This window comes from Abramis brama, assembly GCF_963993115.1.
Source record: "Abramis brama genome assembly, chromosome: 9".
Classification (NCBI taxonomy): Eukaryota; Metazoa; Chordata; class Actinopteri; order Cypriniformes; family Leuciscidae; genus Abramis; species Abramis brama.
The window spans coordinates 5,313,202-5,329,882 of record NC_139971.1 but is presented as its reverse complement, the minus strand read 5'-3'; the positions used below and the strand labels follow the sequence as shown (position 1 = coordinate 5,329,882).

The 16,681-nt window shown below is 38.3% G+C and overlaps 1 protein-coding gene across 2 annotated transcripts in view; it reads left to right on the top strand.

Moving 5' to 3' along the window:
- Positions 1-2,341: 2,341 nt before the first annotated feature.
- dvl3b (dishevelled segment polarity protein 3b) overlaps positions 2,342-16,681 on the top strand; it is a 34,654-nt gene continuing 20,314 nt past the window's right edge. The window contains exons 1-2 of one of the 2 annotated variants that reach the window (XM_084124709.1): positions 2,342-2,982; positions 14,780-14,849. In XM_084124709.1, coding sequence (XP_083980835.1) covers positions 2,822-2,982; positions 14,780-14,849 — 231 coding nt within the window. In that variant the 5' untranslated portion in view covers positions 2,342-2,821. The remainder of the gene's footprint in view (positions 2,983-14,779; positions 14,850-16,681) is intronic. The other variant, XM_084124710.1, reaches the window with a different exon arrangement.

Sequence of the window (16,681 nt, the reverse complement as noted above, 5' to 3'; positions counted from 1 at the left end):
TGTAACTGATCCTGTCAGCGTTTGCTCTGATATGCAGTTTCAGCCATGTGACACCTTCAGGCGAAATTCATCATGGTTTTTGTGTAGTTACAATAACTAACTCTGAAATTTCGATAGAATTATTGTAGATGCTAAATCTTTAGGGCAATGAACCTACTTTAATTCAACTGTGGTATTTGTAGTTAGTTACTATTACTTTCCCATTACAAATGCCATTGTTTTAGAAAAACATTGATATAACCATGGTAATGAGCAGCAAATCATTGTTCCACGAGTTAATATGGAATTACATGGTTACTATGCAAAAAGTATGGTAAATTTGCCAGAGACATCGACTATAATAGTCAAACGCAACATTAATCTTTGAGTATCAGAAAATATTTATACACGTTTCAATCACGCAATAAAAACAATTGCTTACCTTTTGTCAGTGAGACGGATGGGCCTGTATTTTTGTTCATCAAAACTGGGAGTAAAGGAGGACGATTTTACTTAAACCTTTCTCATCCTCTAGTCTTTGTCAATGTTTGCTCATCCCTCAATCTCTTCAGGTTCTCTGTCTTCAACACTGTCTATTTCAAGTGACTCGAAATGCGAGTTTCTGTACGCTAATGAATTAACTATGCTCGCGCCAATTATGCAAATGAACGGAGCTATTTGTCTTCAGAAGCGTTCAGATCTCGAGTTTGTGTTTAGTATAGCCTACTGGAAAGAGGTATTTTATTTAAACTATAGGGTCACGGAATGTTTTTACTTATTCCATAAAGAGTGACATTATTTTCATGACAATTAATCGCATCACCCTGCCCCTCTTAATATAATACAATGTTTTTTTAAACAGCATAAAGTACAACAATTACTGCTGTAATGAATAAATACTTACAGCGTAGCAGGGACGTCGCTAGTGGGGTGAAAGGTGGTGACAACCACAAAATCCAGCAGTTATAGGATAGGCCACTATGAATAATTATAATATTTATATTATGCTGATATTTAAATGAAAACCACAAAAACAATTTGGTTAAATATTTTTTTCCAAATATCTGCTTTTCTTACCTCCCTAAAAATGGTTTATTCCGATCTAAAGTATTTATTAATTATTCAGTCAGTGACAAACATCAGATGGACCCAATCAAATTGTAAGTCCCACCCCAGCTCGTGAACAGAGCCAATCAGAGTTGAGGCGGCAGTGCCTGAAGTTAACGATGAACTTGTGGAGAGCAGGAGACTGACTGACTGACTAATGTCGGGGAAAAGAAAACATAAATCAGGGCACCAGAAGAAACGCCATGAAAAGAAGGAGAGGGAGGCCAGGAGAGTTGTTGTATCCCATTCGATCAAGACGTTCTTAAATACAGGTTTGTATTGTTATTTCGTTGGGAAAACTACCGTCTACAGCCTGCCGGTAGCCTACTGTCACTTTTCATTATCGGTGCGCACGGCACGGGGTGGCACCGGCCCCCAGTGGACACACACACACACACACACACACACACACACACACATTCAATGTTTGTGTTGAGAATGCAGCATGTTTAATGACTAATTAATGCCTATTTGATGGTTTTTATTTATTAGAACAAAACCGTGTGGTCCAATCCATGAAAAATACAAAATGATTTTCAGGCTCAAATTTCAAATCGTGCTTAATATTTTCTAAACAAGTATTTATTTCCAGTTGAATTTTCTGATTTCCCATGCCTGCACTTGAATGAAGACATTTATTAGCTTTATTTAATAATATTACCAGTTCCATATTATCTTTATTAAAAAATAAGACAGTAAATGATTTTATTTTTTACATTTATCTGTCATCTATCATCAGCATCTGTCAGTTTAGTCAGTTAATCTGTCATGTGGAAGTATCAGGGAATTTTAATTGTGCTTTTCATGGAAAATTCTATTTTGAATATTACAATGCATAATTGTGATAAGAAATGTGACGTAATGAATCGAAATCCTGTCAAAAAATCGTGTCTGACATAGTTATTTGACATATTTCATATCACAAAACGCATGTCATGTCTGATATAGCTGGTTTATGAATGTATACACATATTTTCTTGTGCGCCTCCAGAGTAAACCGCTGTACATGAACCGCTTCATCCTCTAGAGGTCGATATCGGCGCACTAATAATAAATCAATGGTCTTTGACCAGGTAAATTACAGCAACGACTCCAGATGCAGATGTCCTGGATTACAAACTCACATCCCAAAAATATTTAAGGACATTTAAAATATTTCACCAACAACCTATATTTAGTTTGCATGCAGTCAAAAAAGGCAAGTTGTTATAGTGAGTGATTAATATGCAACAACTTAACGGCTCCTTGCGTCATTGAGATGCGTCTTTCCCATACAGCCGAAGTCCAAATACATTTATTAGCCAGCAGCCAAAGAACAGTATAATATTGTATAACTCGTCCTGTAGAGGGAGCGCAGTGGTGAATCGATAGGAGGGGCTATCTCACATCGGCCGACAGACAGTTGTTTCCAAAGGACAGAGGAAAAAGCAACAGTATCCATAGGGAGCCCATAGAAGACCGACGTGTAGTCGTGTACTATTCTTTCGCTTCACTTTGAAAGGAAACACTTTATTATTATACATATATATTATACTATTAGATTGATTTGTGTGACAAACGACCGCAAGGATACTGCGCTATCGGGTTTTATTGTCGCTGAGTGAAGAGAGCGCGCGGAGGTTGAGAGTGAATAAGGTATAACGCTTTATAACGCTCGGGCGGTCAGCGGTGGACGCGTAGGCGCACGCCGCTGTGGGGCTGATGCGTGCGGCCTTTCCCTCAGCAGCGGCCCGCCATGGCGGAGACCAAGATCATCTATCACCTCGACGAGCAGGAGACTCCCTACCTCATCAAAATACCCATTCCCGCTGAGACCGTCACTCTCGCTGACTTCAAAAATGTCCTCAATAAACCCAACTACAAATTTTTCTTCAAATCCATGGACGATGATTTCGGGTAAGGCACAATACGCATGTTAAAAGACAATAACACCCTTAGCATTTTTATCATTTAATGTTCCTGTCAGTGAGTATCGCTACCTTTGACAGACTACTTTTAGTGTCGTTATTTTGTCTTTTCGCAAACCTCCCGTCGGGTTCTCTCACACAACCTCAGCTCAGATTGAATGTGTGTTCGTATTGTTTCCAAGTCATTGTAAACGGTATATGGATTAACAGGTAATAACCCGTATAGTTTCCAGGACAAATGCGTCTATTGTGTAAGCTGTGGTCTTTATATACAGATCTGGGGTCAGTGTGAAAGAGAGGAGGCTTTATATGTGCTTTGCTGGTCAAAGTCTGTGATGGTTTTAGATGATTTAAAGGAAGAGACATGCTGTAGTTCAGTGACAGATCAGGTGTGAACCCATAAACCAGGCAGAGTGAGATAATGCTTAAAGAGTTAGTTCACCCGAAAATTATCCTATAATTTACTCATCCTCAAGCTACCTTGGTGTATATAACTTTCTTATTTCAGCCAAACACAATCAGAGTTATATTAAAAATATCGTGGCTCGCTTTATAATGGGAGTGAATGGTAACTGAGATTTTGAAGCCCAAAAAAGCACATCCATTCACTATAAAAGTAATCCATAAGACTCCAGGGGGTTCAAAAAATAAGGTACAATGGTACCATTACCATTACCACTCCCATTATAAAGCTTGGAAGAGACAGGAATTTTTTTTAATATAACTCTGATTGTGTTTGGCTGAAAGAAGAAAGTCATATAGGATGGCTTGAGGGTGAGTAAATTATGGGATCATTTTAATTTTTGGGTGAACTAACCCTTTAACATTGTCCTTGTCCATGTTTCATGTTGAAATAATGACTTTCAATAAAAATAACAAGATGTAATTATAGGCTACAGTATATGGCACTCATTGCTTACTCAGTGCTGGTTCATGTAATAATTACAGTGTGACATGAACAATGTAATGTAAAGTGTGATTGAAGCATCTGTCACTTAGCCAGTGAATCTGTCATCTGGAAGTATCAGGGAATTTTAACTGTGCTTTTCATGGAAAATTCTATGTTGGATATACAAATTTTTCTAGTTATGTTCAGCTCTAAAACATTTCATAAGCTAGAAATGTGCACTCTTTGTGAGTGCAACTTTTATATAAAAAAGGAGAAAGGGTTTAAAAAAATTCTTCATCCAGTAATCGGAAATGACTGAGAAAGACATGGACATTAATTAGTCAAAGCTGTGAGAAACCTGACATTCACATTTTAAGTTCAAGCAATAAACATGAACTCTTGCTCATAAGAACTGACATCGTGTTTGAAATAATCTTCTCTCTCATCTTCAACTGCTGACACACTTTCTTATTTGCACATGATTTACAACACACTTTTAATCAGCTCGACTTTAACCAATTAATTCCTGTGTATCTGTCCTAACTCTGGACCCGTTACCCATTAAGGGTCTCCACAGTCACAGAAATATTCGGGTTATTTTCAATCATAAAAATGAACAAAATCCCAAAAAGTCACGGAAAAGTCTTGAACATTTCTATAATGACTATATGTAGCAAGTTATGTGCAAAAAAATATTTCAAAACCTAGAAATTGCTCTTGGTGAGTGCAATCTCTATTAAATAAGTTTTTAAAAATCCAGTAACACTTTACAGTAAGGTCTAATTTGTTAACATTAGATAATGTATTACCTAACAATGAGCGATACATTTATTACAGTATTTATTCATCTTCGTTAATGCTAGTTTATAAATATACAATCATTTGTTGTTTGTTCATGTTAGTTCACAGTGCATTAACTAATTACAATACATTTGATTTTAATAATGTATTATTAAATGTTGAAATTAGATTAATAAATGCTGTAAAAGTATTGTTCGTTCTTAGTTCAGGTTAACTAAAGTAGTTAACAAATGCAAACTGTATTGTAAAGTGTAACCAAAAATAATAACTGATGACTGGAAAAGCCATGGAAATTCATTGGCCAAAAAGTGTGGGATCCTATCTGTCATTATTTACATGGTGTAGTTTCATCAATGCTGCTTTGTTAATAAAACAGCACAGGCTGCATGTGCATTTAGATGGAGGATGACTGTTCGCTCACTGTCTTCCCAGTGTTTATGAGAGGTAAAGTGCACTTTAGGTGCGCATTTCCCAACGCATGTGGCTGAGGTCTGGAATGCTGACTTGGAAACAAGGAGCCACTTGGGAATCATGCTCACGGATCCTCTGAACAGATTTCCACAGTCACTGTTAAGCCACAAAGAACAGTGTCATGTTGCGAAATCAAGTCCATGCGATCTGCTTTTTGTTTGCTTTTCTTGGCATGCCAGAAGGTTCTCCTGTAGATGCCAAGCTACACAAACCCCTTTGCGCGCACACAGACTCGTCCAACACCTGCGAAACAGGACCCTCCTAACACGTTTTCTCTGTCCACGTTGCTTGTTTGCATCAGTGCACTGCCCAAACCAGCTCATCAAGGTGAACAGCCAGCCATTGTTCCTCACCCTCTGGCATAATCACTTCCAGACTCCACACTGCCAAGCCATGATGCAAAACAGGCCCGCTTGATTCATGCCCATGTGATTCCAAATCAGAGCATTATCTGAAATCATCTCAGTGGCCTGGACCGAATGAAAGAAGATAAGCGAGAAAAGTGGTTAAAGCTTGTACATTAGAGCTCATATGATTAGATTAGATGATCATTTTACCCAACGGATTGGCAGGTACGACTGGTTTGATTTATTCATTTATTTATTTAAAAATCATCCAATGAATCCCTCAGTTCGTGTCTCATATGAACATGAGAAGACCATTTAAATCACAGGATTTGACACATTATGGTAATCCACAGATTGCAGGGCATCATGATCTGATTACACTGCAGCTCAGTGTCTGTAAATATCATAAAGCAGAAGTCATGATAAATGAGGCCAAACACACAAACATTGGTTATCTAAACGGTCCCAGTCTCACTAGCATCATGGCACACGTTGGCTTTTTTTTTTGTTGTTGGAAGAAATGCTAATAAATATCATGCAATACGTTTTAGAATGTAGCAAATAATCTGAGCAATCAGAACTGTTAAGCCGGATCGATGTTAAATATTATAACTTATGTGGCTTAATACAGAGATTTATTTACTTTTTTAAGTTGACTTTTTGTTAGTCCTGCTATAGCATCAACTTTCCTTTATTTCAGTGGGCCACATGACTAGTGTCTGAATATTATATCACCTAATTGATTTTCATGAACTAGGCTGATGGTGCAGAAACAATTTTCACTTAGAAATTGCTAGTAAATGGATTGTCTTGTTACTTGTTGTGTGACTTCATAATCATTTGTCCTGTTGACAGGAAGACATTATACTGAGTTTGGTGTAATGATATAGCCTGGAAATCCAGACCTAAATCTAAAAGATTAATGGTCTGGCGTCGACTAATGAAAATCGGCCGGCTTGAGGGGCGGCACCAAGCGTGCACTTGAAAATCTCACTGCACGCAATTGGATAACACTACGACCAATCACAACAATAAACCCCATACGCTTAGCTACCAGCGGAGCTAACTGGTAGATTATACTCTTACCGTATCCATTCGGCAAAACAGCAAAAACGTCCTTCTTGCAAAGGAACGATTCGAGCGGCGTCTTCTGTTCCTCTTTTAGATAAAAAGCCAAGTCTAACTCGTTCATTGTAGCGGCCAAAGCCGTTTCAAACAACTGGTATTCATCCATAGCCATCTTGCAATGTTTACTAATGACTTCGACGTCACAGCGCTGTCGTCATCTCGCCTCTGGCCCGCCTATATCAGATAACCCGATGTGATTGGTGCAGCTCGGATCGAGGGGCATATTTAATGAGCATCATTACTCGACGCCAGAGTAAACTCGCTGAGCAAATTCAACTTGTGCTCTCGCGAGAACTCTGGATTACCAGGGTAGTAATGATAAGGATTTATGTCTTTATCAGTGTGTCTGAGTTCAGTTTTCATGGTGTCTCTCTCACATAGCCGTCAGCTTCAGTGAGAGGTGAAGGTTATGATCATATGATGTCAGCAGGAAAACTTTATCCTTTCAAGCTTTTGAACTCTCCACATAAACACACATAGGCATGCACACTCATTCAGAACATTATATATGATCTCTCTCCACACGCTGACTTCATCCAGTGGCAGGAATGTGGCGTTGTGAGTGCATGATGATGACGCGACATCACTGCAGATGTGTCATCAGTTTCAGGGAAGCGATCAGACTCCACTGCATCATGTACGTGTTCTAATAAAAAATAACAAATGCGAAGAATTAATAAAATAAGACTGACCTATAAGAAGGTGCTATTGGTGAGAAGAGAAATCTTGTCAGGTGTATTTGATTAAAAGGGTCACTCTGTTTTCATTCAGATAGACCTAGAAATAGACTTAGTGATGATAGTGCTTGTGCATTGTGTGTGTGTGTGTGTGTGTGTGTGTGTGTTTGTGTCAGCCTCTCTCTTGGGTCTCTCTCATAACAGCTGCAAGGCCAGTAAGGCCATTAGCATCATGATCATCATTTTAGTACAAACACACATACATACATACACACACACACACACACACACACACACACACACTTTCACAGACAGATGGAGGATTCTGCTCCAGTAAAGCTGCTCACTGGTGAAACAGTAATAGGGTTTTGAGTTTATTACGTGGCATACATCGATCAGGACAAGTTTGTTTTTTCCCATAAGGAAAGTCTTTCATGAATTAATTTTTATTTTAATCAATAATATATGAAATTTATTAGGTTTGCGTGTTTTCCAAAACAGTAGTACTGTATAATTTCACATGCAGTTCTCGAGCTCGGTTGGAGAAAAACATATTTTAGATTTTAATCATTATTATTTATAATTTAGACTTAAAGGAACATTAGCAAGACAATAGCAGTTTTCAAAAATAAAATGCTACAAAAGTGAGGGCCGTATTCAACAGAATTACCCCATATTCACAAGACCGGTCACGATCAAGAATTTTGTGCTGACGATGAATTGTCATGCAAAATGATTGCGATTTAATGATTTAATTGGTACTTAAAATTGTATATAATAATAATAAAATAATATTTCTATGATGTAATATGTAGTCTGATTAAACCCACAAGCCTTAATTTGGTATGAAGTGCTTTAATTTGATTTATTTGGTCAGTGAAATTTAAACTGCACAATTATTGCGGTAATCTCAAATAATTTTTATCAATTAAAATTTTGAAATTAGATTAAATAACCACATTCAGATGCTTAATCAATAGCTGTGAGAGACCAAGTGCAAGGAATCATTAGCCTTGTTCATGGAACCAAAGACTGAAATGTTTCCTTGAGAGGGAAATGACTTATAAATTGTATAATTATGAAGTTGATTGTGTTTTCACTGTTGCATTTCAATTACAGAGATCATTTCTCAGGTCATATTGCTGAATTTGATTCTCACAGCACAGCTGGAAGACTTACACACACACACACACACACACACACAGACTCGCTCTCTGCATACTGGATCTACTTATTAAGTGTTTGTTTTGGAGATTAGTACTGGACAGTGTACTTGCGTGTGTGAGATGGTGTGTGCAGGATCATGAACATGCTTTATAAGTTACACAGTATTTAACCACCTTTGATGCAGAAGTTGAGATTTCCAATGTATTTCCTGAATAAAAAGTGTGTGAGGGGTCAGCCTGGCAAGCGTAAGCAGCCGAGAGCTTTTCATTTGCAGGCCGACTTGTTCTCTCTGATGGAAGTGATGTTTCTTTAAAGAAGACTGACCTACTTTCCCTGCTTTATTTTCCTGTCTTGTCCTCTCCCTAGTGCACGCGTGAGTACAGTTCTTCATGTGAGTTGGCCAGTATTAGCATAATGTACGTGTGTGATTTCCATGTTTTTAGCATTGTGTGTAGTTTGGGTCTCTGTGGATTTCATTGCATCACTGGCTCATTGTCTGGCGGTTTCAGGATTTGGACGGACTGACTGCGGACTGAATGATGGATGAGCACTTTGGGAGTGCTTACATCCCGTTCTTTTCACTTTCATCTACTGCCCTTTTCTCTTGTATTCTCTCTCTCTTTCCTCCTCCTCCACATCTTCTGCTGTGGGAGTCCAGGCTTGTTTTCTGGACAAAATCTAATAATCTCAGGCTATGAAGAAGGAAGGCCTCTTCATTAGAGATTGGCTCTGCTTACAAATCAATGGGCCTGTCTACACACATGAGCCATCTGCACACACACACTGCCCCAATTCCACTGTGCTAGCCTGATGAAGGCTCTGTGTGTGTGTGCGCGCAAGCATTGGTGTACTTTTATTGCTAAAGTAGTAGATGGAAAAGAGATGGAGAAATATGTAACATGTGACACAAATGTTGGTATGATGAGGTTATGGTGCTTGTAATGAATGAAGGAGATCTTTGGCTGAACCAGCTGGAAACCCCCTCACAATTGATTTCTTGTCAGTCAAACCAGACTCGTTGTCAATCGAGACGGTTTGAATGTCACATGTGGGGAAGGAAGGCATGAAGAGTTCACTGAATCTCTGAAGAACCTTGCAAAGGTGTGTGGACGTCCATTTGTCACTGAACATAGACTATTTCATTCATTTAAAGGTTTTTTTTTTTTTTTAGTTCACTAAAAATGTTGTTGTTCCAAAACAAAAAGGATATATTTTGAAGGATGTTCATGCAGGGTTTTTTTTTTCAAATGAAAGCGCAACCACTCAATTAAAAAAAAAAAAAACTACATAGTAGTTAAAGACACCTAATATAAAGTGGGACCATATATAAACTGACCATGGTCTGTAAAGCTTCAAATAGGTCAAAACATTTATCTATAGGACTCGTGAATCCACTGTGCAAATTGTTGTGTGAATACTGATTCAATCATATCTTTGTCCTGAAGTTTCAAATAAATAAATAAAATTCTCAAATGAGATGAAGCATCTTTTATTTGGGAAGTATTTGATCATTATATGCTGGTTATGTAATATATAAAAAAAAAAAAAGAAGACAGATGAATGCAGGATCTAAAACACAAGCAGTATTTGTTTACACAGAACTCAGGAACGATACACATGAACATAACAACCTAACCGAACTGACAATGAACAGAAAGACACACAGGGCTTAAATACACTGCAAATAGAGGAACTAATGAGACTAATTAACTAGACACACCTGAACTCAAACTCTAATCAATACGTAACTCTAGTGACAAACAGGCAGTGGAAACTGAGGATCACAGAACCAATTAACACACTAGCCTTGTTTCCATTACCCTTCAAATTGCGAATTGAAAATACGCCCAATTGAAACACGTCAATTTCGCATGAGGTGGTTTTTTCAGGCAATTCGAAAAAGAAAAATTTCGTAAAACTGCAATGGAAACCGTTTTTGCACATTTACAGGTCACCTGACGTAGATGACGTGGTGTGTTTGGACAGAATACGAGACAGAGTTCTTTATTAAATTCATAAAAGACAAAAGAATTACAGGAATACTGGATTCTAAACCTCAAAGAAATGCCACAATAAAGACCTCGAAGCAGAAATGAGGGAGAAACACCAGCCGCTCCAAGTGTAAGGGTCTTTCCTTACAATAATGCTGGGATAACACACATACGTCTCCTTCGATTAATAATCATGGCCAGAGTGGTGGCTGAGATATATGTGAACCTACTACTAACATCCGTCGCCATGATTTTTGGAATGATTACCACGATTAGCGGTATTTGTTAGCTTTTTGATTTTCATTTTTGGTTGTACTATTTATTCGAGTGAAAATATTACTCGTATCTGAGCAGTATTTCTGTTCTTATCCAAGCTGAGGATTTCAGATGAAACTGCTTTAGGAGAAATGGGACCTCATGCTGCTAAAGGAATGAGGAGAGCAGAGAAGAAGAACAGAATGAGAAAAGGAGGAGGAGAGCTGCTCTCTGAGCCTCTTATGTCACCATCCCTGCTGAGTTTTTATTGCATAGCCCAAGTAGGATTAGAGTCTGCATTGGGGAACAATGTGAAATCCACTCACTAAAAGCAACAAAGTGCTCAGATTGGAATTCACTGAGAGCTGTCAATCATTGTGCTGATGCCAGAGTCTAGAGGCCTTTGGGATATAATCTGTAACTCAGCACGCAAACACACACGCAACTAGAACCTCCCATCGCCTGCCTTTCAGAAGATGCCTATCTAGACAGCATTTTGGCCATCACAAACACAATCTAATCAGAGCCTGAGTTTTGGCTTAAGAAGAATTTAACGATACATGCAGCATTCAGAATTTATGCCTTTTCTGTACTATAAAAATCTGATACAATTTTTCGAATGAGATCTTGTGCCTGAGAGGCTTTGACTCATCACTTGAACAGATGAGGATTCAGCAGATACAGTCACTGTTGAAGCGGTTCATTAGATCAGCTTCATCTGGCAGGAAGAGAGAAAGAGAGAGAGATGATGTATGACACAAATAAAGCCCTGAATGTGGATGTAAAAGAGATAAAACATCAGATTGTTTTCATAATGCAGGGTTCGGATTCATTTGATACGAATTTAGCTTGATCTTCTGAGACTAGGGGAGGAAGCAGTAAAGCAATCATATCAGATCAGATTGAAGCTTGCTGTTCTCAAACGCTGCCATTTTTTGTGTGCAATATGCATCAGATGTTCTGTATGGAAATGCCATCCATCGCTGAGAGTAGATCAAATGAAACATGTCAGTGTAGACCACAGGAAAGCATTCACACATGTATCTTTTTGTCAGCCAACACTGGCATGTCCTGTGTGCATCTATAGCACAGACTCAGTTTTGTCACCACTGCCTTGGTGTTTGGCATGAAATGCGTGCGATTAAAGATAGCCGCCTGGCTTTGATTTATATAACATGAATGCAATCATGATCACTCAATTGATTTTTATTATTAATAGATCACATGGTCTGTTTCAGCAAACCTCGCATGCTTTACTAGCCAGCTGTCTTTCACCCTCTTCCTCCTTGACAAAGGTTTCCATGGTGACAGGAGTCAGTGGGGTCAGCACCTTTTTAAGGAGCAGCTGGGAAGGGGGAGGGACTAGGAGGTGCATGCCGTGAATTTTATTTTATGGGAGACTAAATTAACCTGTGTGCGTGTGAGGGGGCTTTTAGAAAATGGAGCTGCTTTACTTATTTAAGGGTGTTTGCTAAGTCAAGCCCCTCACTGTTATAATGGCCTCTTTTGACATGAGCTAGTAACGTCCATTTAGCAACCAGAACCAGAAAACAATAGTAAATGCTCTAGCAACCAGCCAGAACACTATAGCAACTGCTTGCTTTAACAACCAATGAGAACACCTTAGCAACCACCTGGCGATGCCATAACAACCACCAGAACACAACAGCAAATGCTTCGGCAACCAGCCAGAACACAATAAGGAATAATTGCCGACTGGTCGTTGAATTATTGGAAAATAAATAATGATTTTCCAGTAATTCAACGGGCCGGAGTCAATTATTCCGCTTATTACGGTTATCTCACCTCAAGACATTGTTCAGATGTTGTATTTTAAGACATTTGTCAGGTTTTTGTCCATAAAATGCTCTTGTGTGTAGGATTAGTTTCTTCTGCATCTGATCCGTTGCTACTTCCAAAACGTCATTTTAGGGCTATCAACGGAAGCTAGAGCCATTGACTAATGCAGTTACATTACACTACATTTACATTTAATAATTTAGCAGATGCTTTTATCCAAATCGACTTACAAATGAAGAGAGCAATAGAAGCAGTCAAATCAACAATAGGGCAACAATATGCAAATGTCATGACCAGTCTCAGCTAGATTAGCACAGCACATGTGGCAAGCATGTTTTTGTATAATAGATATAGAATAGTAAGTGTTGGAATTATTGAGTCAAATGCTGGCGAAAGAGATGCGTCTTTAGTAGATTCTTGAAGATGGTTAAAGATTCATTATGACAATTATAACTTAATCATAATTAATCAAAAGTCATTAATTACTCTCCCTCATGTTGTTCCAAACCTGTAAGACTTTCGTTCATCTTCGAAACACAAATGAAGATATTTTTGATGAAATCTGAGAACTTTCTGTCCCTCCATTGACACAACGCTTCAAAAAGTTCATAAAGAGATCGTAAAACTAATCCATATGAATTGAGCGGTTTAGTCCAAATTTTCTGAAGAGACTCGATCATTTTATATGATGAACAGATTGAATTTAAGCTTTTATATTCTCATATGTGACCCTGGACCACAAAATGCGGTCCAAATGCGGTCTTACGGGTAAATTTTTTTAAAATTGAGATTTATACGTCACATGAAAGCTGAATAAATAAGCTTTCCATTGATCACATATAAACATTTATCCACTCACATATCAGTTGTTGTAAAACGGAATCTCAAGCATGCTTGTTTGACATGCGAGAACCAATGAGGTTCATTCTCGTGTTACGCATCACGTTTGAGCTTCAGCAAGAACCACTGAGGTTCATTTTGTGGCAAAAAACATGTAAATAATTTGTCTTTTTTATCCTGTTGTTTACTATATTTATTTGCTTGGTCAGTGTCGTAGTGGGGTTTGGTTCTTTTGTTGTTGTTAGGCTTTAATGTCCTTACTGAAATCATTTGGCAAAGTGATATGAACATGTAATGCGGTCAAGACATGCCTGGAACTACTTTAGCCATGTAATGTGTTTCCCTGAAAATAATTAGAATGTTCGTCAACCAATCAGTTTCAAGCATTCAACAGCCCCGTAATATAAAGTACAACAGTGCCCGCCCCCTTTTTGAACGGCACTGGTTCCAGTGGTATTTTTTTCATTAATTTTTTCTCATAGGGATTTTAAAATAGTCTTTGTTAAAGAGAACCAAAGCAATCAGCTACAAGGTGAATCACAACACTCCAAACTTTGATTTGAAGCAATAAAGTTTTTGAAAATCAGACAAAAATGCAAAGGTTCAAGACTGTGACCTTAACGGTTTTATTGAGGGGAAAAACTACAATCCCATGAAGCATTGCAAACCAAATTAAAAGCATTGCTAAGTCAAATTAAAAACTATGGAGGAATATAAAACTACTCATTTACAAATGTTTATTATATGTATAAAAACAATATATATAAGTTTATTGCAAAATATGCATAATATATACAAAAGAAAATTGTATTTTGAGAGCCTATAGGGAGATCGACTCGATTGCATCATTCGCAGTGCTTCATGGGAGTGGGTCTAAAGAGCTATTTTGGAGAATGTTGTTTTTTTGACTCTCAATTTGGTGTAATGTACAGCATCATGGGTAATGTAGTTTTTTACCACGAATTCTGCTGTCAAACACGATTATTTTAAGAATAAGTTAAAATCATGCGGGCTGACAGCTTCAACAGAAGAAAATACCATCGATTACCAACCTTGTAGCTTTAGCTTACAGTAGGGCTGTCTTTAAAGGTTTATAAGTTATCGTTCAAAATCCAATCGTAATCGTTTTCCAAACCCGATTGTTGCACTCTATAGCAAATGCCTAGCAAGCAGCTTCAACACTACAGCAACTGAGAGGCAGAACATTCACATTTTCTTCAGTCGAGTTTCTTTGTGTATCTGTGTTTTACATTTGATCTCGAACAAAACCATATAATTGTTTTAACTGATAAAGCAGAATTAAATTAAAGAGGATTTGTTATCCATGACAACTGCTTTCGTTTATAGTTTGAGTGAAAATCATGTTTTAATCATCTGGTGAAACTTTCAACAGACCTGTCGTTTCATTATGTCTCTTCAGGGTGGTGAAGGAAGAGATTTCTGATGACAACGCCAAGCTACCGTGTTTCAACGGACGTGTTGTATCATGGGTGAGTTACAGACTGTATAGACCTTCCTCATCTCAATTCTCCTGCTTGAGTTTCATTAACCTCAGAATGAAACAGGGCCGTTCATCTCGACGTTGGCGGTAAAGGTTTGATTAGAAGGCCCAGGTGTGAGGGAAGTGTGAGTCTCTGAACACGGGAGCTCGGAGATCGGTCAGTCAAGCGTGAGTGTGTGTTTGGATGCGTTAAATTGACCGCGAGTGTTTAGTGGTTAGCAAACATCTGCTCCTCCTCTGTCTGTCCCAGAGACGCGGGAGAGAATATTAAGCGAGTTAATGGTATTTACACGCCCTTGAAGGCCACTGCTGGAAGGAGATGCTACTCGAAGGGCCGTTCCCAACGGAAGTCAGCGACTGATTACTTTCATGAAGGGCTTTTCGTTCCACATGGCAGTTGGCAAAGCTTTCTTATGATGGTCAATTCAAGGGCTGCATTTATGTCCAGTTTTTTATGCCCTTCCCTTGCTAACTTCCCTCCGTTTCGTTCACTTAATGTATGTCATTGCTTATGTTGCACGAGTGCCCACTACTGGCAGAACCCTTGAAATGTGTTTAAATGGAAAAAACTATAAGCCCCCGATCACTTGGAATCTCCTATGGAGCTGATTTATTATTTACAAAATTTTTTTTTTTTCCTTATTATTTTGTTTTATGCACCATTCTATATGCCTGTATGTATGCTTGGCCTGTTAAATTTTTTTATATAAACTAATATTAAATACTAAAATATTTATATTCAATATTAAATATAAAAAAATACACAAACGAAACAGTCAGCTTAAGGTACCTACAACAAGGGTTAAGTGTCAAAATAATGCCAATATCATACACTAGAGTTGTGTGGGGTGGGGTAACTTAAGCACAATCTGCTGTGACGTCACAATCACGGTGCATTGTGGTTTATGGATCTGCCTGAAGTGTACATGTTGAATAGACTCACTTCCTTGGTCAAGATCGAGGGGTCGAAGGTCTGTCCAAATAAACGTCTCTCGTGCTGGACGCTAATACAATGGGCTTACTAACACATCATAGCACCAAACCACTTCAACTGTTGGCATTCATGTATTTATTGACATCTCTGAGACACCAAACTGTTGCTATGGTTGTTACAATGTCAGTCATCCCATCACGAGTGACTCTTGTATTACACACACAGCGATAATTTAGGGGATTTAGTCTCGCATGTAAATGCACCCGTCTCTTCCAACGTGGCGTTTGTGAATGATTCATCAGTGTGTGTTATTCCATAGAGCTGTGCTGATCCAGAACATCCTTTTCAAATGAAATCAAGTCCCACTCTACACTTATTGGCATTGATGGTTCCATGAAGAACCTTTAACATTCCATTGCAAAAGGTTCTTCAGATTATTGAAATATACTTCACACTAAGATGGTTCGCTATAACCTCCCCTTTGGAACCTTTATTTTTAAGACTATACAGTTTTCAGTTGGACTTAGAAAACCTAGAAATATACACCTGCACACACACACACACACACACTACTGGCACTGACTCATACCTGGCAGCACAATTTCAATGCACTTGCATTCCACTGTATAATTTACAGCTGAATGCACATGTAAAAAAACCACACTTACACATTCCCTATTATTTTTATTCTATAGTCAGTCAGACTCACACCACCTCCCTCTGATTGACTTTTTTCCAAACACACACACACCCTGTTTTTTTCAGCCAAGAGAAACAAACAGTTCCTCATATGGATTGAAGCACACACACACACATGCACACAAACACAGAGCGGCTACATAGCCAGATCCCCGTCTCTCAAATCTCCCTTTCCACGGAGAAACACA